Source organism: Hemibagrus wyckioides, linkage group LG14, assembly GCF_019097595.1.
Source record: "Hemibagrus wyckioides isolate EC202008001 linkage group LG14, SWU_Hwy_1.0, whole genome shotgun sequence".
Lineage (NCBI taxonomy): Eukaryota > Metazoa > Chordata > Actinopteri > Siluriformes > Bagridae > Hemibagrus > Hemibagrus wyckioides.
In genome coordinates, this window is record NC_080723.1 from 23,952,618 (window position 1) to 23,977,547 (window position 24,930).

General features: G+C 41.9%; 2 protein-coding genes and 3 non-coding genes across 5 annotated transcripts; all 5 read right to left on the reverse strand.

Moving 5' to 3' along the window:
- Positions 1-716: 716 nt before the first annotated feature.
- rps5 (ribosomal protein S5) lies at positions 717-5,666 on the reverse strand. Its single transcript, XM_058407375.1, has 6 exons — positions 5,571-5,666; positions 3,987-4,092; positions 3,511-3,720; positions 2,626-2,754; positions 1,123-1,221; positions 717-839 (listed from the first exon to the last, which is right to left on the reverse strand). Exons 2-6 carry the CDS (start codon positions 4,089-4,091, stop codon positions 771-773), a joined length of 612 nt encoding a protein of 203 aa, XP_058263358.1. The 5' UTR covers position 4,092; positions 5,571-5,666; the 3' UTR covers positions 717-770.
- LOC131365323 (small nucleolar RNA SNORA3/SNORA45 family) lies at positions 916-1,049 on the reverse strand. The gene has a single exon (XR_009206629.1). It is a non-coding gene; the product is annotated as a small nucleolar RNA SNORA3/SNORA45 family (small nucleolar RNA).
- Positions 2,830-2,963, reverse strand: LOC131365325 (small nucleolar RNA SNORA3/SNORA45 family). The gene has a single exon (XR_009206631.1). It is a non-coding gene; the product is annotated as a small nucleolar RNA SNORA3/SNORA45 family (small nucleolar RNA).
- On the reverse strand, positions 3,795-3,928 carry LOC131365324 (small nucleolar RNA SNORA3/SNORA45 family). The gene has a single exon (XR_009206630.1). It is a non-coding gene; the product is annotated as a small nucleolar RNA SNORA3/SNORA45 family (small nucleolar RNA).
- A 1,015-nt stretch (positions 5,667-6,681) lies between the features above and the next one.
- Positions 6,682-17,137, reverse strand: ppt2b (palmitoyl-protein thioesterase 2b). Its single transcript, XM_058407371.1, has 8 exons — positions 16,707-17,137; positions 12,350-12,503; positions 12,089-12,184; positions 11,856-11,963; positions 10,726-10,809; positions 10,547-10,631; positions 10,392-10,446; positions 6,682-9,979 (listed from the first exon to the last, which is right to left on the reverse strand). Exons 1-8 carry the CDS (start codon positions 16,875-16,877, stop codon positions 9,836-9,838), a joined length of 897 nt encoding a protein of 298 aa, XP_058263354.1. The 5' UTR covers positions 16,878-17,137; the 3' UTR covers positions 6,682-9,835.
- Between the last annotated feature and the right edge of the window lie 7,793 nt (positions 17,138-24,930).

Genomic DNA, 24,930 nt, shown 5'->3' on the forward strand with positions numbered 1-24,930 from the left:
GATCTACGACACTCTTTTCCACTACGACATAGACATCATGAAGATCGTGTTTATTTCAGGATTATATTCGGGTTAATCATGCTAGTTTTGTGGTATAACTATGGTGTGTGTGTGACATTTAAATCTATCGGTAATAAAAATCCAACATACAACCATCAAATATCACCCAAAACTCATTTAAAAAGCAGCTTTTACTTTCACTTTAATTCAACATTGGGCTAGATAAGCACCAAGTTTTCATTTCTACCTCTTAGACATTTTAGCTGTTGGCTAACTGACAAGATGCTCAACAATGCAGTGATCGATTATATAAGGAATAAAAGAGTGTGTGGTCATTTTAGGGGCAAATAATTGAGTTAATGATGAAATGGAGTTAAAATCTTTAAGAATTATTTTCCCCACTAACAGTCCCCTAAGTGTTTTCCACCTTTAGTAAACCACAGAAAATAGCCAAAGATTTTGATTAATTGAAGATTTTATCCATATATAATTACATTTAATTGCCTACAAAAGTTCCGGTTGTTTATAGCTGCTATAACACGAGTGAACAAGAACCAACTTGTTTCATAAACATTAAATGTAAGCTTTAAAAAGAAAATGGCATCCTTTAATAAAATGCTGTTAATTTATGCGTCTGCTGTCTATTATTCATCATTAATGGGATGGAATAAGGTTCCTGCTGCTAAAACACTTTCAGGCTGAAATCAGAGACATCATTGTGAAGTTTCTCCAAATTTTATTTGATCTTTCAGTAGAAAGCAAGAACAGTTTTAACGGTTGGACTTGGCCACTCTTTCCAGCTCGTCCTTCTTCTTGATGGCGTAGGAGTTTGACGAACCCTGAGAACCAAAGCAGACACGTTAACATCCAAGATGATGATGTTTCAGAAGGGTTAAATATCAGTGTAAGCATGAGGAGTGTTTCTGAGCTGGTGATTGGCTGGGCGATGGAGAAGCAGCAGCCAATGAATAAGCAGAGAGTGATTAATCTACGAGAGCTCTAGCACACCAGGACAACAGTCAGTGTCAGGATGTGACTCTAGCCTCGTTGGTTTTTTAATCCTGAAATGATTTGGGACAGATTTCCCTACAAGACAAGGCTGTATGACTTCAGTCCGGTTACCTTGGCGGCGTTGATGAGCTCGTCAGCCAAACACTCAGCGATGGTCTTAATGTTCCTGAAGGCGGCCTCTCTTGCCCCGGTGCACAGCAGCCAGATAGCCTGAAAAACACAGACACTTTAATAACTGATCATATAATTTACAGGTGAGATGAGATGAAGCAGTTTCTGTATCCAAGCTACAGGAAGCAGCAGCCAGAAAAATTTATTCTGTGAGTTTTGCAGCATGCTGAGACCATGAGACATCAGGACTAGACTGCAGGACACCTAAGAGATTTTAGACTCAACTTAAAACCACATCGATCAGCCATAACATTATGACCACCCGCCTAATATTGGGTTGGTCCCCATTTTGCTGCTAAAACAGCCCTGTCCCATCGAGGCATGGACTCCACTAGATCCCTGAAGTTGTGCTGGGGTATCTGGCACCAAGATGTTAGCAGCAGATCCTTCAAGTCCTGTATGTTGTGAGTTGGAGCCTCCATGGGCCATACCTCACAGGACTTAAAGGACACTTTTGATAGATACTGACCACTGCAGACTGGGAACACCCCACACGAGCTGCAGTTTTGGAGATGCTCTGATCCAGTGGTCTAGCAATTTGGCCCTTCGTCAAACTCAAAGCTCAAATCCTTACACTTGTCCATTTTTCCTGCTTCTAACATCAACTTTGAGGACAAAATGTTGACTTGCTGCCTAATATATCCCACCCACTAACAGATGCCCTGATGAGATCATCAGTCTTATTCACTTCACCTGGCAGTGGTCATAATGTTATGGCTGATCAGTGTATAATGAAATGCTAACCAAAGCCCGAGTCATTTTTCTGAATGACCGACAAGGACACTGACCCTCCCATATCCTCAGTTCTCAGATGATTTAGGGGTTCTGACCGTATCTACTAAGGAAAATAATGTTTATGTATAAGATTGTGTTTAAGAGATGAACAGAAAGCGTAGTTTATTTTTATATTCTAATTGTGATTGGAAAAGTCAAGTGTACAGAACACCAAACCGTTCATGACATCCTAATTCATGTAAAGATAATTTCCCTCATGGGATCAATGAAGGATATCTATCTAAATCTGAAACGTTCAACACACTGAAGCGTCCAGAACACCAACCTGCACAAACATTAAAACCACGTCCAGACTAATACATTTTCGGTTAAAAACACGTTTCTATTTCAGATTTCTATCAGTTTTTAGTCAATGAAAATCTTTTTGAAAGGGCTCTCCAAAGTGGATAAAGCTGAAAACATGCTTTTCACCCGATTCCATATCCTGGATGAGACGGGTATATAATGTGTGTGTGGCTGGTTAGCTACACTTCAGGAGATGGGTTACTAACAAAATGACCACTAAATTTCACATCCATGTCTTATAATTCCACCATATTGCTCTGTTGTATTTAACAAATCTACTACTGATTGAGATTTTCAGCACAGAGCCATAGATTAAGTGTGTGTTGTTGGATGTAGCTTCTCTGTCCGAGTGTGTTTGTGTACCTGGTTGACCCTGCGGAGTGGGGACACGTCCACGGCCTGTCTCCTGACTGTTCCAGCTCTGCCGATACGGGTGGAGTCCTCACGTGGGCCGCTGTTGATGATGGCATTCACCAGAACCTGAAGGGGGTTCTATAACACACACACACCACCAGCATTAGTACTGTCAGAAAAATCCACATCCACTGACTAGACATGTAGGATATGATGTGTTTCTGAGCTGGTGATTGGCTAGGCAATGGAGAAGCAGCAGCCAATGAATAAGCAGAGATTAATTGATCTGCGAGAGCTCTAGCACACCGGGACAACAGTCAGTGTCAGGATGTGACTCTAGCCTCGGGTCCGAGACCGGACGCTTATCAGGTCTATAACTACACTTTTCTTCATCACTATCCTCATAATGTTTCTCATTAGTAAACAGTTCTAAATAAATACATACACAAATTAAATAAACCAGGAGTGTGTGGACATGTGGAAAGCTCTAAACTGAATTCTACTACAGAACATGGGATTGAATACTTCCATAGTACAGAAAACTAGTAAAGAGTACAGAATACTTTAGGTGTATGAAATACTTCAAGACTATGGATTATTAGTAAAGAGTATAGAATTCTTCCAGAATACAAAAGACTCCTAGAGTATGGCATACTCCTACAGTACCAAATAATTTCAGAGTATGGAATGCTTTCAGAGTACCGAATACTCCTATAGTATGACATTAGTCAAGGAGTACAGAATATTAATGAAGAGCATGGAATACTTCTTGACTGTAAAACATTGCTAAAGCATATGGAATCAGTGTAAACACTACTGGAGAGCAAAGAAAGCTATTACAGCACAGGGAATATTACAGTGAACTCCACAGCTCCGAGTGGTGTTCCTGCGTACCTCTCCAGTGAGCAGGTGGATGATCTCAAAGGCGTGCTTGACAATGCGCACGGTCATCAACTTCTTGCCGTTGTTGCGTCCGTGCATCATCATGGAGTTGGTCAGACGCTCCACGATGGGGCACTGAGCCTTACGGAAGCGCTTGGCGGCGTAGCGCCCTCCGGAGTGAGGGAGGTACTTGGCATACTTCTCCTTCACAGCAATATAGTCCTGAAGTGGAGAAAACGCACAAAATTAAATTAAACACACAGACAAGCTCTGAGCACACACAGGTCATGTGTGAGGAGTGTTTCTGAGCTGGTGATTGGCTGGGCGATGGAGAAGCAGCAGCCAATGAATAAGCAGAGAGTAATTGATCTGCGAGAGCTCTAGCACACCGGGACAACGGTCAGTGTCAGGATGTGACTCTAGCCTCGCTCCGTTAGCTTTCCTGTTGGAGAGAACACACTGAGCTTTAATCAGGAGGAGAGTCTCACCTGAAGGGAGATGTCGTTGATCTGCACATCATCTGTGCTCCATTTCCCGAATAGCTTGATCTCGGGCGTCTCAGCCACAGCCGGCGCAGTCTCCCAGTCCGTCATTCTGAAGAGAAACCAGTACACACACAATCAGCCCAATGACATTACACCATTATGAAGATACTCAACAGGATGATGACTGAGGGACCAAACACAGCTCCTGATTTACCTACTAGCCCTCTTCCTGCTTTTATCTGCTAAAGGACCAACTAGTGTGATTTATTTACCATTGATTTAAGATGACAGCTTTATGGAGTATTAATAATCTGCTCTAAACATCTGTTGGAGTTATGTGAACAGACCAGTTACTGATACCAGGTCAAATAAACCTAATACACTGATTAGCCATAACATTATGACCACTGAGAGGCGACGTGAATTGGACTGATGATCTCATCATGGCACCTGTTAGTGGGTGGGATATATTAGGCAGCAAGTGAACATTGTCCTTAAAGCTGATGTTAGAAGCAGGAAAAATGGACAAGTGTAAGGATTTGAGTGAGTTTGACCAAAAGGGCCAAATTGTGATGGCTAGACCACTGGATCAGAGCATCTCCAAAACTGCAGCTCTTGTGGGGTGTTCCCGGTCTGCAGTGGTCAGTATCTATCAAAAGTGGTCCAAGGAAGGAACAGTGGTGAACCGGTGACAGAGTCATGGGCGGTCAAGGCTCATTGATGGACGTGGGGAGAGAAGGCTGTCCCGTGTGATCCGATCAAACTGCTGAAGAAGAAGTTAATGCTGGTTCTGATTAGTTAATGCTGGTTAGTTAATGCTGACTCAAAGGGGTCAGAATACTCAGTACTAAGGACAGGTGACCAACAATCATATCAGGCAGGTGGTCATAATGTTAAGGCTGATCAGTGTAATGCAAATTAATCTTCATCTCAATGCAGGGCAGAAAGATTAGTATCACCTTTATAACCATCATTACTTCTATTCATTATAACCACAACTGCTTATTATTATTTTAATACCTATGGACCAAACACCACCAACTTTACGTCTAAAACTAACCACGAATAATTAGATACTGAGCTAAATTTGCGCTCATGTTGTTTGTGAGGAATTAGACAGTGACAAAGCAAATTAATGTAAATATTCATAAATATGTTAAAATAAAAGCTTTAATAAGGCCGCATTTCTCCTTAAACTGCGCACGCGCCAGACTGAGGCAGGCCGCAGTACACCACAGGAGCGGGATTTAGACTAGTTTATCAAGAAGATAAGTTGAAGACAACTAGCTCCACAGACACGTTTGGAGTTAAAATAAGGAGTAATAATGAGTTAAAACTGCTAAAATTACAGCGATGTGTCAGTGTCTGACTCCACGATTCAGCTCGAGACCCTAATGGCCGCCCCGGAGCATCGTGCTTCAGCTACACAACGCCGCCGTTTATCACCTTTTTAAAAACATTTCTCTCTAAATATTAACTCTAATTATATCCCCGGACTGTCGGAACACCTTCACAAACCTTTACGATGCAGTATATCTCGGTTTTGTACAGTTTTAGACGCAAAACAGATACTTTATTCGTACTCACTCGTGTCTGAAGTCCACACTGGCACTCCGCTGAGAGAGAAAAGGGCCTCCGCGCCGCGTGCACGACGAACATCCGGTCTCGCGACGGAAAGGTTCGTTTGTAACATCCGGTTTAAGTGATCGGGAATTGTAGTTTTTTTAAAGAAAATATTTCGACGACTACAGACTTTAATATAACTATTTTAACTACATTTTCTTATCGTAATCTGTCAATTTAAGAAATATGAACTAATTAAAGACATAATCTTCGCAAGTTAATCACTCAAAGCGAGTAAATAGGACATGGAACATGATAATGTGCAATGCTAATACTACTTAGCGCTTTTTAAAAATAAATAAATGAAAACACACGATTCATGGTATTTCACTTAATCACATTTTTAATCATATCTTGAGTCTGTTCATAGCAAAATAACTACTCAATAACTATTTTATTCCCTCACTGGTATGTCAGATGACTAGCCTAGCTAGCTTGTCCACAAAGAAACAAGTACAATATACAGAGCTTTCTATGCTTCCTTTTTTATAATTATTTTTAAAAAATTTAATACAACAATTTTCATTACAAATTATATTAGTGACAACAGCTTGCTCAAAAAACAATATAGTTTCATGAATTTCTGAGTTTCTTAGTATTCGACACAGCTCTGTTTTGCTTCACGTTTGTGTAAAAACTCATGATCCATTTTAGATCAAATCAGATGTAGATGATCAGACATGAGGAAAATCGGACCTTTTGTACCGAGCTCTTAACATGATCAATGTCGTAGATTTACTTACATTTAAACTAGGGATAGTAATTATATATGGAACATTTCATTTCCTGTGTTTTCAGTATTTTAAAAGTCCAAAGACTCCCAGATTTCTGTGGTCTCAGGTTGTTGGAGCCTTCTGTATATCCTGGTGTCCTTATTTCCATCCATCACCTTTATATTCCATATTTAAAAAAAAAAAATCCTACACAACCTGAAGCATTAAATAAGCCTTGTCCTGAGGTTTCTTCTTCCTGAGCTCCACTTCCTCACTTTCTGCTGCCTCTGATGTCTGTAAAGTGACTGAGAAAAAAAGCAATAATACAACTCTACTCTAGTAACATAAACTGAGACTGGGAATGGTTTTAAAACTCAAACTTTATTATAGAATAAATCTGCAGTGACAACATTCAGGCCACATGTTTAGTGTTTAAAAGATTTTCTGCCCCAAAAAATTCTTAACTCCCTATAAAAAACTGTATAGAAGATTGTAGAATTAGCTTTGAAAAATGTTTTATTTCAAGAACTGAAGACAGTTTAGTGCATTTAGTCATGAGTTCAGACAATAAATCCCTTCATATCCGCTAAAAATAACAAATACATGAGTTCCGTACGCAACCGCAGGATAAAGCAACGAACCAGACATGAAATACTGCCATGATTTTCTACATAAGACACTGTTCAGAGACTGTGTGCAAATCCCGCTCCCTTATTCCCTAAACAACGCAGAAATTCCCAAAAACTATGATGCATTCCGACCTGCTACACACTTAGACACTGAGGAACAATAAACAGAAGTGAAATTATTCATCAGGCCTAAAGAACTGTATGAGGCGAATGCAGCTAAAACGTTTAGGGAAGCGTATAGCTACTGGTTTAGCATCAACTTAGCAAGTTCAGCTTTTCTTTTAAAAATAACGGCTAAAACTCTTCATCGTGAGCAGACGCTGAGATTCTGACACATGCTGATGAGTGAGGTATGTGCAAACCATCAGTTACATCATCATTATTAAAAACAGACACACTTTAAAACTATCATCACGCCCTATTCCCTACTACATCCGATCCCTTATATAAGTATTCACCCCCCCAAGTCATGACATATGGCCTATGTCTCAGGCTTTGAACATCTGGATCCTGATGTTTTTGCACATTATTCACAACATTACTCAGTGAGACTGGATCAAGACCATGACTAATGAGGTCTTCTTATAGACAGGTTTGGGCTTCGACTGGGTTCTCGGTGTCGAACCAGTGCAGTGTAGCTTGGCTGTACTATAAGCTGAAGCTCCGCCCCCACCTCAAGTCACTCTCAGACTGGTACAGGGTTTGTTTTTAGATTTGTTATGAATCCTGAATAGTTTCCAATCCCTGCTGTTGATCACAGGAGCGTGACGCTAACACCACCATGCTTCACAGTAGAGATGGTTGTGTTCCCACTTCTTTGTGCCAAGGCCAAAAAGTTCCAATTTAGCCTCATAAAACAAGAGAAGATCTTTCCTGTTACTGAGTCAGCAGATGGAATTTCATCTGGCTGTTATAAAGCTGGCTTTGATCCATCTCAGGGAAAATTTCAAGGGTGTGAATACTTATGCATGGCGCTGTATGTAGAATTTGAGGCACTGAGTCAAAGCCAATGGTCTTCCTCTGGTCTTTAGTGAGTACCTCATTTTGTGCCAGAGCTTTAATAATCATGATAGCACTGTAAACCGTGATTAAATATAAAATGATCCGAAATACCAATACTACCTGCTACCTTCCCTTTATTACCGTCCTGCAGTCTAAAGAATAAACCTGTAGAACGCTGAGAGACGTGTGCTGATCATCCTGTCATATGAAACACTGAGATGTTTGCCGCAAACGATATTGTTACCGAGGATGAAACAGTTCCATGTAGGACGAGGAGACAGTGATGACTTTACATCATAAGAGCTTGCATTCGCACCGGGAGCTAGCTATCGCCGTGCAAATCCACTTCATTTCCGGTTGCTATGGTAACACTACTAACGTGAGAATACGGTCCTAATAGTCGGACATTTCGAACACAACCTATAAAACATTCTATTGACATTTTCCTACACAGACTCTAATTTGGACAATTCAGAAGGATGAGTCTGTCTCATCATATACTGATGCAATCTTAATCAGTTACTATGACATGAACCTACACTATCCACGCATGCCAAAATTCCCACCATCCCTCCCTGGTGTGCGCTGTTAAAGAAGCAATATGCAACATCTAATAATGTCACTCAGCTATTTATACCACTCTACTACTATAGGAATAAACCTCTTACCTCTTATTCTCATCAACAGCCTACAACTGCTACAATTGGTTTTACTTATTGCCGCTTTAAAACTAAAACAAGAAGACGAAAGATTAAAACTAGCAGGTAATCCTGAGCATCTGTGTATATATATCCCTCTTCCTGGCAGTCGAATTTTATCATCACCTTCCCTTTTCTTAGTCGTTCATAATCTAGCTACATGAAGTCTAATAAAACCCTGTTAAAGGATAAAATATGTACAAACACAATAATTTCTACTGCAACTGGACTACATTACCCATTAATTGTTTTGGGGTATTAAAGGAGCAATATGCAACATTTTAGCGTCAAGATTTCGAAGCATTCGAATATAACCAACCCGCACAGTGTGCAAGACAGTATGTTTTTTTTCCTAAAATGGCACAATTTTACTTATTGCCGCTTTAAAATGACATAGAAAAACAGTGGGACGGACTAAACGCAACCCTCTTCGTGGCTTTTTTACGACGCTGTTCCATGTAGTCCAGTAACCACAGTTAAAGGATAAAACTGGTACAAATATAAGGCAACGACTGCAACCGGACTACAATACCACAATCCCTTTGTGTTGTGGGAGATTAAAGGAGCAATATGTAACATCTGTGAGAAGGATTAAAAATAAAGGGCTTAAAAAATAAAACTTGCGTCCTGATTTTGAGCGACAGAAGAGCGGGGCTTAAATGAAATGCTCTGTTTTTGCTAAGAGGGATGATGATGAGCTGAAGATCATTTAAAAGTTTAGGAATAAATGTAGCTTAAGCCCCACCCCTTTTCACCCAGAAACAGGATGGACATTTTTAAAACCCGCCCCCTTTTTCTCAGTAACTCTGCTGATCGGAAACGTCCTTGAGGCACTGATTTGCATTGTGGTGTGCTTTATGAGTGTGTGAATGAATACGATGTGTGTGTGTGTGTGTGTGTGTGTGTGTGTGTGTGTGTGATTAAAAGCTTCAGTAAAAAGCTGAGCAGGCCTGAGCGATGAACTGTGTGTGTGTCATACACATTCACACGCACACACACAAGCAGGTAAAGGAGATAAAGTGCTGCTGTGACTCTGAGCAACACTGAACTGGAACAAACGCAGCTGATGATCATCGGTAGGAGCTGATAGAAAAGTGTGTGTAAAAATAGTCTCTGTATCTGTATGCGTGTGTGTGTGTGTATTGTGTGTGCAGAGGGATTAACTGCGTGTGTGTGTGTGTGTGTGTTTATGTGAGCCATTTATCGATGCAGCTCTTGTACACGGTTTCGTTGGAGTGCCAGTAGATGTGCTCCACTCCGGCTACTGAACACAGCTCCAGATCTCCTCTAGCGTACAAAGACTTCAGGCCGAAAGCGTCCCGCAGAAACACCTGAAACACACACACACACACACACACACACACACACAGTGAGGTTTTCTGTAAGGAGATGTTTATTCAAATTCAAATTTTATTCTTCACATACGGAATCATACACAGTACGACATGTAGTGCAAGGCTTTTTACGACTGTCCTACATTTGAAGAAAGAAAAGAGTAAAAATTCAAATGTGGACATGAATCCATGTGTGTTATTTCATAGTTTTGAAATCTCTAGTATTGTTCTAAAATGTAGAAAATAAATCCCTAAACAAAAAACATACATAAGGACAGCAATAAAAGTAACTAAAAATGGATAAAAATGAGCGATATGTTGCTCTCTGATATGTTCAGAGGAATAAAACTCATCATCATCATCATCATCATCATCATCAGGATGGATAAATAAAATAAAGATGACTTACTTCCTGAGACTTCATCTCCACCACCGTCTCGTTTTCGTCATAGAAACCAAACTGACTGTAAGAGATGAGAAATTTTTGCGTTGCTATAGTAACAGTGATGACGTGTGAAAGATGGACAGCTCGCGTTAATTAAAGCAGAAAAGAGGCGGAGTCACCTCGACTGCCATGGCATGATGACACCATCGTCCGGTCCACCAATCAGCACGAGCTTCTTAATACGCAGGAAGTTCTGTTTCCACACTGCAGTGCAAAATGAGCTTATGAGTAACTGAAGAGTGTGTGTGTGGGAGTGTGTGTGTGTGTATGTGTGTGTCAGCGTGTGTGTGAGTGTTACCTGTGGATTCAGAATGCAGCCTCTCGTTGTTCAGCAGTGCGAGATAATCACTGGTGTTCACATACATGTCTCTGTGATGAGGGTCTGAGAGGAGGAGAAAAGAACAGACGCATCATCCCTCTATCCGTCCCTGCTCCATCCCTCTATCTGTTCTGTCATCATCCCTCTATCCCTCTATCTGTTCTGTCATCATCCCTCTATCCGTCCCTGCTCCATCCCTCTATCTGTTCTGTCATCATCCCTCTATCCGTCCCTGCTCCATCCCTCTATCTGTTCTGTCATCATCCCTCTATCCGTCCCTGCTCCATCCCTCTATCTGTTCTGTTATCCCTCTATCTGTCCCTGCTCCCCCTCTATCCATCCCTGCGCCATCCCTCTCTGTTCTATCATCCCTCTATTTGTCCATGCTCCATCCCTCTATCCAGCCTTGCACGATCACTCTCTCTGTCCTTGCTCCATCCGTCCCTGCTCCATCCCTCTATCCGTCCCTGCTCCATCCCTCTATCCATCCCTAAACATGCCTCTGCTCCACCCCTCTATCCATCCCTGCTCCACCCCCTATCTGTCCCTGCACCACTCTGATATCCATCCCTGCTCCACCCCCTATCTGTCCCTGCACCACTCTGATATCCATCCCTACACAATCACTCTATCCGTCCCTGCTCCATACCTCTATCTGCTCTGTCATCCCTCTATCCATCCCTGCATCATCTCTATTCCCAATCATCCATCCATCCTTCTTCTCTATTCCTCCATCTATCGCACCTCAATTCCTTCATTTATTTCTTCAACTATTCTTATGCATCACTCCATCTGTCCCTCCATTTACGCATCGATCCACCAATCCATCCATCCCCCCTTCTCTTATCCATTTCTCTATCCTTCCATCCGTTTCTCAGTCCACCCCATCACACCGGGCATCTTTCCATTTATCCTTACATGCACTAGAGCCTCTATGCATACATCTCTCCATCTCTGTATTCATCTGTCCATCCATCTCTCAACCTCGCTATTACTCCATTCATGTACTCTCCTCCACCCTCCATTTCTTCCTTTATTTATTTTCCTCAGTCCACTGCTCTGTCTGTTCATCCCTCTCTTCTTCTCCCTCCCTCCCTCCCTCCCCTCACCGTTCCAGTAGTTGCAGATGGAGATCTTCTGCCCCACAGCGGTGTAACACAAGTGATAGAGGTTGGACTTGACAAACTCAGGGAAGAAGTACTTCAGATAGTCTGTGTCTACACACACACACACACACACACACACACACAGAGAGAGCTGTGTTTTAAATTCACACTCAAACAGCACTGATGTTTATATGATGATCTAAATGTGATTTTAATAGTGAAAAAAACAGACTGACCTCCGTATTGTCCAGCCTGAGGGGAGGAGAGAGAGATGAAGGAGTGAACGTTGTGGTCATTCAGTGTAGAAAGGATTCCTCTACATATCAACCCTCCTGCAGAGAGAGAGAGAGAGAGGGAGGGGGAAAGAGGGGGGGTTTATCATGTTAGTGTGTATCGGTTAATTGGAGCAGGTAGAAGTCTAACAATCTCTCACACCCTTACATGCACTCACTCACTCACACACTCTCACTCACTCTCTCACACACACACACACACACCTTGTGAGTAACAGAGGAGGTGAACTCCATCTGCAGCATTCTGCATGATGGGATAAATGGCCTCCTTAAAGCCTTCCACCTGCTTCCACAACGGCTCCAGACTGGCAGTGCGGTCAAACAGGTCTATTACTGACACATTCGTCCCGGGGTGAGACTGAGAGAGAGAGAGAGAGAGAGAGAGAGAGAGAATTTTAAATACAGAAGAAATAGAATATCAGGTCATGTGACTGTTCTCAGAACCAATCACATTCAATCATCATTTATTATTTATCATGTATTTGTCAAGTATTTATCATCCAGCCATCAGTAACGAGAAGTCATTCTGATTAACACTAAAAATAAAGAACTGCTTCTCTGGAGGAAGGGCACAGCGTACTGATCACTCTGGAGGAAGGGCACAGCGTACTGATCACTCTGGAGGAAGGGCACAGCGTACTGATCACTCTGGAGGAAGGGCACAGCGTACTGATCACTCTGGAGGAAGGGCACAGCGTACTGATCACTCTGGAGGAAGGGCACAGCGTACTGATCACTCTGGAGGAAGGGCACAGCGTACTGATCACTCTGGAGGAAGGGCACAGCGTACTGATCACACTGGAGGAAGGGCACAGCGTACTGATCACACTGGAGGAAGGGCACAGCGTACTGATCACTCTGGAGGAAGGGCACAGCGTACTGATCACTCTGGAGGAAGGGCACAGCGTACTGATCACACTGGAGGAAGGGCACAGCGTACTGATCACTCTGGAGGAAGGGCACAGCGTACTGATCACTCTGGAGGAAGGGCACAGCGTACTGATCACTCTGGAGGAAGGGCACAGCGTACTGATCACTCTGGAGGAAGGGCACAGCGTACTGATCACTCTGGAGGAAGGGCACAGCGTACTGATCACTCTGGAGGAAGGGCACAGCGTACTGATCACTCTGGAGGAAGGGCACAGCGTACTGATCACTCTGGAGGAAGGGCACAGCGTACTGATCACTCTGGAGGAAGGGCACAGCGTACTGATCACTCTGGAGGAAGGGCACAGCGTACTGATCACTCTGGAGGAAGGGCACAGCGTACTGATCACTCTGGAGGAAGGGCACAGCGTACTGATCACTCTGGAGGAAGGGCACAGCGTACTGATCACACTGGAGGAAGGGCACAGCGTACTGATCACACTGGAGGAAGGGCACAGCGTACTGATCACTCTGGAGGAAGGGCACAGCGTACTGATCACTGTGAGAGTCTTCACATGTCTGAGGAAAAAAAAAAAAGAAAAAAAAAGAAAAGAAAAACCATCCATGCTCAAATAAGATCACCCAGACCAAGGGGAAGGAGGAGCATGTTGGTATAATTCGGAACAGATGATAGCCTCAAAAACAAGACGGTTAATCACCCAAAAAGCAGCATAAGCACAGAGATGCAGAGTGGAGCATGATGTAGGTGAAGAACGGAAATGTTCCAGCCACAGATGACACTTAGTCAGACGTCTGAACCCAGAACATCCACCAGACAGAGAGAGAGAGAGAGAGACAGAAAGAGAAAGAGAAACACACACAGACAGACAGACAGAGAGAGAGACACACACACATGCACACACACATAGGAAGAGAAAGAGAGAGACACACACAGACACACCCTGAGCAGGTTAATTAGTGATCTAATCCCATGATCATGTTTATTATGCCTGTAATGTTTGACCACAATTAAAAAAGGAAACACAATAAACCTCACTTCCTGCTTCTGTGCTGATTTTGTGCTTGGACAGAGATTTTCCACACAAAAGCATTTTTTCTTTTTAAATCAGATTGATGTTCTAGATGTTCTAGGACTGAGTCCTGCACATGGACCTGAACTACAGCACTGTGGTCTTCTCTACAGAGAACAGGACGAGTGTTGGTCAGTTCTACAGGCACTTCAGCTACTTTTCAATAACTTCTGCTGTAAAACACACACAGCTTTCAGATAATCTCTCAGTAACTCTGATAAAAACCACAAAAAGCTAAATAACACACAGGTTTCACTTCAGCACACGCCGTTATCACAAGTCCAATCTAAAATAATCTAATCTCATGTACACAGACCTGTGTGTAAATACATTAAACACGTATCAACGTCCAGTTTTCCACATTTCAGCACTCTGAGGAGAACAGAACTGTTACTGAAGCAGAAAAGAAATAAAATGAAAATTAAAGTCTGCTGATGTGGAAACATTACAATATACACAGATCAGCTATAACATTATGACCACTGAGAGGTGAAGTGAATAAGACTGATGATCTCCTCATCATGGCACCTGTTAGTGGGTGGGATATATTAGGCAGCAAGTCAACATTTTGTCCTCAAAGTTGATGTTAGAAGCAGGAAAAATGGACAAGCGTAAGGATTTGAGCGAGTTTGATGAAGGGCCAAATTGTAATGGCTAGACCACTGGATCAGAGCATCTCCAAAACTGCAGCTCTTGTGGGGTGTTCCCGGTCTGCAGTGGTCAGTATCTATCAAAAGTGGTCTAAGGAAGGAACAGTGGTGAACCGGAGACAGGGTCATGGGCGGTCAAGGCTCATTGATGCACGTGGGGAGCGAAGGCTGGCCCGTGTGATCCGATCCAACAGATGAGCTACTGTTGCTCAGACTGCTGAAGAAGTTAATGCTGGTTCTGATAGAAAGGGGTCAGAATACACAGTGCAGGACGGGTCAGCAAAAGGGGGACCGATACAATATTGTATTTGGCAGGTGGTCATAATGTTATGCCTGACTGGTGCAATATAAATCATTTATCTAATAATGAATGAAACACAGATTCATGGTGAGGTTTTCTTGAATGTAAAATGTAACCTGTACAGAAGGAGTCTCCAGTGTCAGTTTTCAGCCTGAGGTAAAGGCGTAACTTTTTTCCACCATCTTGTTTAGATTGTATTTGTTGTATTGATATAAGAAGAACAAAAAACACTTGTTAGAGGAAGACCCAGTGTAATGCTTCTGGACCTCCCTCCACGTGACATTCTACCTCAGCTGATTGTCGAACACACAATAATTGCACTACTTGTACACACAATAACCACACCCACTGTACATCTTTGTGTAAATCTTTGTGTGCATACTACACAGTCACTTTACTGCCTATATATATATATATATATATATATGCATGCATGCATACACAATAACTATTGGCTTTTCATAATTATTGGTATTTCATAATTTAACATGTCTTTAATTTCTACTATGTTAGTTTTTATTTTTCCTATATTTCTCTATATACTTTACCTATATCCCTATATCTTTCATGTCCACACACTAATTTTACTCTTTTTTCTTTCCTCAAATGTAGGACAGTCATAAAAAGCACTTCACTGCATGTCGTACTGTGTATGATTTTGTATGTGATGAATAAAATTTGAATTTGTAATGGTCATTAACATTCTGTTCTGTACATTCAACAACACCTTCCAGTAGGACACTGCCCCTGTGCACAAAGCTTCAGGGCTCCATGAAGACATGGTGTGGAGGTGAAGGTTGGAAAAAGTAAAAGATGACTCTGACTCAACCCCACTGGGATCTCCTCAACATCCCAGTCTGATCTCACTGATGTTCTTGTAGCTGAATGAATTTACACACTACTACCCATTTCTCCATTTTACTTTCAGTTTATTCTGATGATTTGATTAAATTATGCTCAGTGATGATGTTTAATCCTGCCACGGTTTTAATTTCACTCTGTTCACACATTCTACACCACAGTGCTTTAATAAACTGGATCCTGATTATAGGTGGTGTTGATTAATTGTCTGTAACCTGTTCCAGCATGACCATTGCCCCTGTACACAAATCCCCTGAGCGCCAGGACACTTTGTAGTTCCTCAGTAACATAATGAACTGCTGTTTTTAGTCATATTGAGTTACTGAAGCCTGCGAGAGAGAATAGTCGGTGATGTTGGTGAACAGGAACTTGTCTCGATGGTATCGGTTAGCAAGTTGTTGTGGTATAAGAAGAAGAAGAAGAAAACGCTTGTGGTGAGCTGGTAGAGAAAAAAATTCCTCTCTATATTGTGGATTATTTCCCTAAAAAAGCATGAAACAAAGCATTTTACTGCTTGCGTGAAATAAATCATCGATTTACAAGACTACAAAAATCCCTGAACAAATCTAAAACAACTACTGAACATGGAAGGAGAAAAAAGATCAGTGAATTTGTTAGGAAATACCGAAATACCGCGATATTTATGGTGTTTTATTACGACACCGTGGATATTCAGTGACATATAATCGTTCCAGCTCTGACGCCAACTAAAATAAAAGCCCTGACATAAAGTGTGATAAATAAATCGTAGTTTTTGGGGTTTATTTTTGAAGTGAGGTGTAAATATGTACCTGATTGATGTATCTCTTGAGGTTGATGAAATCAGCAGGAGTGTCGAAGAGTCCATGTATAATAATGACAGGTTTAAACCCCAGCACACACACACTGGACAATAACCACCAACACACTAACACTGAGCCCTGGACACCCTGACCTCTCGAACCCGGGCTCTTCATCATCATCAATTACAATTAAAAAAAAAAAAAAAAAAAAAAACCAATTAAGGAAATATAAAATCCCTAAATATCTGAAGATATTCTGATTTCTCTTCTTTCTATTAAAACACCTAACTGTCCGTGTTGGTCAGCTTTTATTAAGCATCAGAAATAAAACCTGCTCCATCTGCACGCGCTGTTTCCTCCTATTAGTGCTGTAAAGATCATCGACTCTGCTCCGCTTTCTAACAACATCATTTGCATCCGCGTTTTGTTTGTTCCGCTTTCAGGATTGCGTCACTTCCTGAAAACTAAAAGGAGTCGCGATATTTATACCTTGGTTGAAAACATTCTAATAAGTGTGCTTTTTAAAAAATAGAAATCAATAACCTTTTCACATATTTTATGGTTTGATATTTCAGTATATTTTATCATCAAGCCCAGGTTATCATTTCAGTTTAAAATGAAGTGATTATAAAGTGTGTTTTTAATGGACACAGTTATCGAGCGGAAATTAACACATTCTCAACAACACCTCATTAATGACGTCACAGCTTCTTCATGTCCACTGGATCATCTGTACACACTGCTACCAATCCCAAACTATCCTACTTCTCCATTTATTCTCCAAGTTTCAGTGATGATGTTTAACCCTGTCACGGTTTCAGTCTCACTTCACTTCAGTTCGTTTCTATTCGTAAAGCGCTTTTAACATTGGACATTGTCTCAGAGCAGCTTTACAGACGAATAGAAATGCTTAAGTTTAAAGTTTACGTTATTATTTGATCCCTAATGAGAAGCCTGTGGTGACGGTGGTGAGGAAAAACTCCCTGAGACAATCTGAGGAAGAAACCTTGAGAGGAACCAGACTCAGAAGGGAACCTCATCCTCGCTGGGTGACACTGGACAGGAATGTTGATAATGTCCTTTCTACAGCAACCAAGAGCTCTTGAGGAACTAATAGGTCAGTGTAGTTTCTGATAACCATTATAGACTTAGCTCTAATTCCTTGATCCTGAAAACTGACTGATGGCAGTTCAGAGGCGGTGTGATAGTCTCCAAGTGGTTCTATCCACAGCAGTCCCCTGGGTCACAGGCTGACCACTCAGATCTATTCGCAGCAGCAGTGACCACCACCAAGCGACAAGAGTCCAACTAGGGGTAGAGCATCTGGATGAATCAGGCAGATCCGGAAAGAAGAAGTGGGAACTCTGGGAGAGAGAGAGAGAGAGAGAGAGAGAGAGATTAGGTATTCATTTCACTCTGTTCATACATTTTATAGCACAGTGCTTTTAAATACTGGATTGTGATTTGCAGAAGGTGGTAATTAATTGTCTGTAACATGTTCCAACATGACCATGCCCCTGTGCACAAAGCCCCTGTGCTTAGATAGATAGATAGATAGATAGATAGATAGATAGATAGATAGATAGATAGACTTTATTGATCCCATGAGGAAAATTTTTGTGTTACAGCAGCTTAGTCAGGTATGGTGACATGGTGTGGAGGTGTAGGTTGGAGAAAGTGGAAGATCTGGAGTGTCCTGTACAGATCCCTGACTCTGACTGAACCCCACTGTGATAAACTGGAACTGGAGTCTGATCAACATCAGAGTCTGATCTCACTTCTGCTCTTGTAGCTGAATGAATTTACACTAATCCCCAGAGCCACATAGTTTAAAAGCTTCCAGAAGAGAAGAGTGGAGCTGATTATAACAGTAAAGTTGGACAAACAGCATGCCATGTAGTTATACGATAGATAATTATTATTTTTAATGAGTCGATCAGCTGATTCATGGCGGACGCTTAGTACAGTTGGAATATAGAAATAAACTGGTGTCTGGAAATTTTACAGCTCCAGGTCTGGTCACACTGTCTGTGCAGAATTTCTCATCTTCTCTAATTTCCTCTGGACAAACCCAGCTTCCTCTTACTATGCAAAAACCTTCCAGTTAGCAGCGTGTCTCTGCTAAATAACCCCGTGATCTGAGTCAGTGCGTGAATGTGTGTATGCATGGTGTCCTGTGATGTGATGGACTGGTGTGATGGACAGTGTTCCCACGATAAACCCTTTCACTCGCTTCTGCACATTCCCCTGAGCACCAGGTTTAGTGAAGAGGAGTGAAAGAATGAACACACATATCACTTCTGATCACGTTTCAGACGTGAAAATCACGTGAAGGAGGATTTCAGTCTGATATGACCAGGAAACTGTACACATCCACTTTAGTAATAATAATAACAATATAAATAAAATAAATAAATACATAAAAAATAAAATAATAATAATAACAATATGTTATAAATAAAATGTTATAAATGAAATAACTTGAAAATAAATAATAAATCTTGTGTATATATATATATATATCTGGTGTAAAAAAAAAACAGGCACGTTGAGAAAAAAGAAAAAAGTCACACTATTACGTTTGATAGCTCAAGGTCACGTGACATTCACCTTCTCTCGTCCACCAGATGGCGCTGTGGTCGAAGTGATTGAGGAGACAAAATCAGCTCTCTCAGAAATCTGGCTTTCAGTGATGATTCTTGAATGAACTAACATCGGGTATCTCTTTAACCAGGGGTCCCCAGACTTCTTTCTGTGAGGGCCACATCATTTTTCTTTCCTTTAACGGGGGGTCAGGGTTGGTCTGAACCTGACTATTACTTTTCAGGAGATAGAAAATCTATTAAAAGAGCATTATTACTATATCATAATGACATTTTTTTCATATTCCATGCTGTTGAAGTCGCCTGTTCGATCATGATGGTACTTTATGTTGAATATACTGTTCTGTTGGTAGGTGAAAATTTAACAAATATTCAGGCTACATTAATAACTGAGGGATATTTTATTTTTATTTTATTTTAGCAGAGCTACATGAATTGTCCAGTATTCCATACTTGTTATTTTTTGGTTGAATAAACAGTGCATAAGTACCCAGTTTGGGACGCACCTCGAGTCTGTTATTTAGTGTATAATAATGAAATCTAAAACACAAGTGCCCACTAGTGGAACATTTCAAATGATTTAACATATGTTAAACATGTTCCAGTATATACAATATATAAAATGTAATGGTGTTTCGGAGTGAACACTCCAAGCAGCCCCAGTCCCAGCAAACCGCATACTTATGTACTGTTCTAGGTTATAGTGTAGAAGAAGAACTGAGGGCATGAAGCCTTTATTATCACGCTACACACACTTTACAGCACAGTGGAAGTCTTTTCTTCATGTATCCCAGCTGAGGAAGTTGGGGTCAGAGCGCAGGGGCAGCTATTAAACACCACCTCTGGAGCAGAGAGGGTCAAGGGCCTTGCTCAATTGCCCAGCAGTGGAGTTTGGTGCTGCTTGGGCTTGATCTCTGATCCTCCGATCAACAACCCAGAGCCTTAACCATTTGAGCCACCACTGCCCCGTATAGTATAAATATAATATAAATAAAGTATAAATCGTCTTGTGTTTGTTCTAAACAAAAAGTAAAACACTTAAGGTACTCGGATGATGCACTTTATTCAACCAAAAAAAACAAAACACATGTGTAATGTTATAAGAACTGACCCAAAGTCTTTTAATATCCTCAGCAGTTTAGCAACAATTCCAGTTTTTCTCTCTCTTTATTCTCTCTCTTGAAATTTACAAGACAAAACAATCCAGCTAGTTGTGCTACAGAAAAACCACAATTTAGCTTAAACTCCTACTCCTCCTCCTCTTCCCCCTCTTCCTCCTCCTCCTCCGCCTCCTCTTCCTCCTCCTCCACCTCCTTTTCCTCCTTCTCATCCTCCTCCTCTGCCTCCTCTTCCTCCTCCTCCACCTCCTCTTCCTCCTTCTCATCCTCCTCCTCCTCCACCTCCTCTTCCTCCTACTCCTCTGCCTCCTCCTCCACCTCCTCTTCCTCCTTCTCATCCTCCTCCTCCTCCTCCTCCACCTCCTCTTCCTCCTACTCCTCCGCCTCCTCTTCCTCCTCCTCCACCTCCTTTTCCTCCTTCTCATCCTCCTCCTCTGCCTCCTCTTCCTCCTCCTCCACCTCCTCTTCCTCCTTCTCATCCTCTTCATCCTCCTCCACCTCCTCTTCCTCCTACTCCTCCGCCTCCTCTTCCTCCTTCTCCTCCTGCTCCTCCTCCTCCTCCTCCTGCTCCTCTGTCCAGTTACAGCTTTCCCTCTGAATGCTCTCAATCACTGGCACTGGAGACTCCTTCCATACGCCTTACATAAACACATCTGTTTCTGCTGTACACGTCCCTGTGAATGAGCTGTTGCTATAGAAACTGTGGGAAGTGAAAAAAATTGGAAATAAACACACTTAATACAGAATTTGGTGGAAAATGCAGTTTGATGAAATGGTAAAATTCCAGAGCCAGAGACTAACAGATCACAGATACAGATACAGCGATCAGCAACAACACTCTGACCAGTTCCAGGTGAAGTGAATAAGACTGAGTATCTCCTCATCATGGCACCTGTTAGTGGGTGGGATATATCAGGCAGCAAGTCAACATTTTGTCCTCAAAGTTGATGTTAGAAGCAGGAAAAATGGACAAGTGTAAGGATTTGAGCGAGTTTGACCTAAAGGGCCAAATTGTGATGGCTAGACCACTGGATCAGAGCATCTCCAAAACTGCAGCTCTTGTGGGGTGTTCCCGGTCTGCAGTGGTCAGTATCTATCAAAAGTGGTCCAAGGAAGGAACAGTGATGAACCGGTGACAGGGTCATGGGTGGTCAAGGCTCATTGATGGACATGGGGAGAGAAGGCTGGCCCGTGTGATCCAATCCAACAAACGAGCTACTCTTGCTCAAATTACTGAAGAAGTTAATGCTGGTTCTGATAGAAAGGTTAGGCAGGTGGTCAATAATGTTATGGCTGTGTGTGTGTGTGTCTGGGAGTGATGAAAAGTGTGTGAAAATATGCATGCCTGTGTGTGTGAAGAAGCATGAGATGAGTGAGGGAGTTTTTTCTTTCAGAATGAAATATGAATCAGTGGTGTAAGATAATGAGCAGGTCATGTAGTAAAATCATGTGCTCTGCTGTACAGAAAGGTGTTCTGATGTTGAGTGAATGGTGTTAGTGTTGTTTATTATACAGAACAGAATTTAAAAAATCACTGAGAAGTCAGACCTATCACGCTGGAGAGGCAGGAAAAAGAAGCCACACGGGCAGATAAGGAAACAGATGCACTGAGTAGAGAGAAAAGCATTATATGATTTTAATGTGGTGGTGCGTGTCGGTGTTGGGGTGTGTAGGCGTTACAGAAGATGAAATATCAGCAAGCATCCGAGTGATGGCGTACTATCACTGAGTAGTGGAGCTTTCACGTGAGAATTTACAGTATGACTTTAGACAGTAATGACAGAGCCACTGGTGGATGGAGCTCAGATCACAAGATATAGACTAACCATTATTCACTGTTCAAACACACCGTGAGGAGTAGAGATAAAACCACATGGAGGGGTAAATGTGGAAGAAAACTGGTGAACGTTTTGAATCTGTTTGCTATTGCGAGCATTACTAGAAGCCCTTGAGGCCAAAAAAACACAGTTAAACCTGTGATCAGCCGTATTAGTGTCAGAGCTGCTGTTAGAGAAATGAATCAGATTGGAGAATTCAGCCACACTGTGGTGTAATGACATCATACAGACTGACCAGGGACATCTTACAGCACTGGATGGTTAAAGTGATTAACCTGAGGCTTACACGAGACTTTTAAGCATTATGTTCAGACGAGTAGTTATTTACTCAAACACTCAGGTCCTTAAAGTTCTTGAGTGGTTTCCTGCCTTCAGCAGAACTTTTCAGCAGCAGGAGTTTCACTCTGCCTTATATTAGCACTTCTGTCTCACTCACACTCACACACACACACACACACACACACAATGATGCTGATCTATGTAAAAGGTCTAAGTCAAAGGCCTCTGACCATAAGAATATCATAGGTCAAAGATTAAAGGTCTAAGGTTCACTTTATAAACTCTGCTTCATCATGCAGGTGATGGTTAAATCCAGCTTGTATCCTACACACACACATACACACTGTGTTGTTCCCCCTTTTGCTGCCAAAACAGCCCTGACCCATCCTGCACTGTGTATTCTGACTCCTTTCTATCAGAACCAGCATTAACTTCTTCAGCAGTTTGAGCAACAATAGCTCATCTGTTGGATCGGATCAAGAAACCGAAGAAACCGAAACTGGACCCTGATGAAATATCAAATTACAGACCGATTTCAAACCTTCTGTTTATATCTAAAATATTAGAAAAGGTGTCAGCCCAATTATGCTCCTTCCTACAGGAAAACAATATGAAGAATTTCAGTCAGGTTTCAGGCCCCATCATAGTACAGAAACTGCACTAGTTAAAATCACAGATGACCTGCTTTTAGCTTCGGACCAAGGCTGCATCTCCATTTTAGTCCTGCTTGATCTTAGTGCTGCATTCAACACTATAGATCATAATATTCTCATAGATCGCTTACAAAATCACACAGGTATGCAGGGACAGGCATTAAAATGGTTTAGATCCTACCTGTCTGATCCATACCACTTTGTAGATTTAAATGGAGAACTGTCCAGTGTAGTGCCAGTGAAATACGGGGTCCCACAAGGGTCAGTTTTAGGACCTCTGCTTTTCTCAGTATACATGCTTCCATTGGGTCACATCAATAGAAGGCATGGGATTAGTTTCCATTGTTATGCCGATGACACCCAGTTATATATCTCATAAAAACCAGATGAAATATCTAATTTGTCTAGACTAACTGAGTGTGTTAAAGATATTAGAGATTGGATGACCGAAAATTTCCTATTACTAAATTCTGATAAGACAGAGATATTACTAATTGGCCCAAAAAACAGTACACAGAAGCTCTCGCAATTCAGCTTGCACCTAGAAGGATGCACTGTTACCACTAGCTCAACAGTGAAAGACCTGGGTGTAATATTAGACAGCAACTTATCCTTTGAAAATCATATTTCCAATATCACAAAAACAGCCTTCTTCCATCTTAGAAATATTGCCAAGCTTAGGAACATTTTATCTGTATCTGATGCAGAAAAACTAGTTCATGCATTCCTGACCTCCAGACTGGACTATTGTAATGCATTACTAGGTGGTTGTCCTGCATCTTCAGTAAGCAAGCTACATTTAGTCCAGAATACAGCTGCCAGAGTTCTTACCAGATCAAGAAAATATGATCATATAACCCCAATATTATCATCCCTGCACTGGCTACCTGTGAAGTTTAGAATTGACTATAAGAGAGATATATGGGGTCCTTTTCATTAATTCGATTTTGACAGGTCTGACAGCCAATCAGAATCGTCCACGTCACAATGTCCCTCCCCTTATCAACCAATCAGAATCGTCCATGTCACAATGTCCCGCCTCCTTTTCAACCAATCAGAAAAACGTATCTGTCACAATACCCCCCCCTTTCAACCGATGAGGATGATTGATGGGGAGGTTACATAATCCTACGTCATCAGACCCTTAATCACAAACACACACACACACAACACCCCTGTGCGTGACACACTTACACGCATAAGCATACAGGGGTTGGACAATGAAACTGAAACGCCTGGTTTTAGACCACAATAATTCATTAGTATGGTGTGGGGCCTCCTTTTATGGGCAATACAGCATCACTTCGACTTGGGAATGACAGATACAAGTCCTGCACAGTGGCCAGAGGGATTTTGAGCCATTCTTCTTGCAGAATAGTGGCCAGGTCACTACGTGATGCTGGTGGAGAAAAACATTTCCTGACACGCTCCTCCAAAACACCCCAAAGTGGCTCAATAATATTTAGATCTGGTGACTGTGCAGGCCATGGGAGATGTTCAACTTCACTTTCATGTTCATCAAACCACTCTGTCACCAGTCTTGCTGTGTGTATTGGTGCATTATCATCCTGATACATGGCACCACCTTCAGGATACAATGTTTGAACCATTGGGTGCACATGGTCCTCCAGAATGGTTCGGTAGTCCTTGGCAGTGACGCGCCCATCTAGCACAAGTATTGGGCCTAGGGAATGCCATGATATTGCAGCCCAAACCATCACTGTTCCACCCCCATGCTTCAC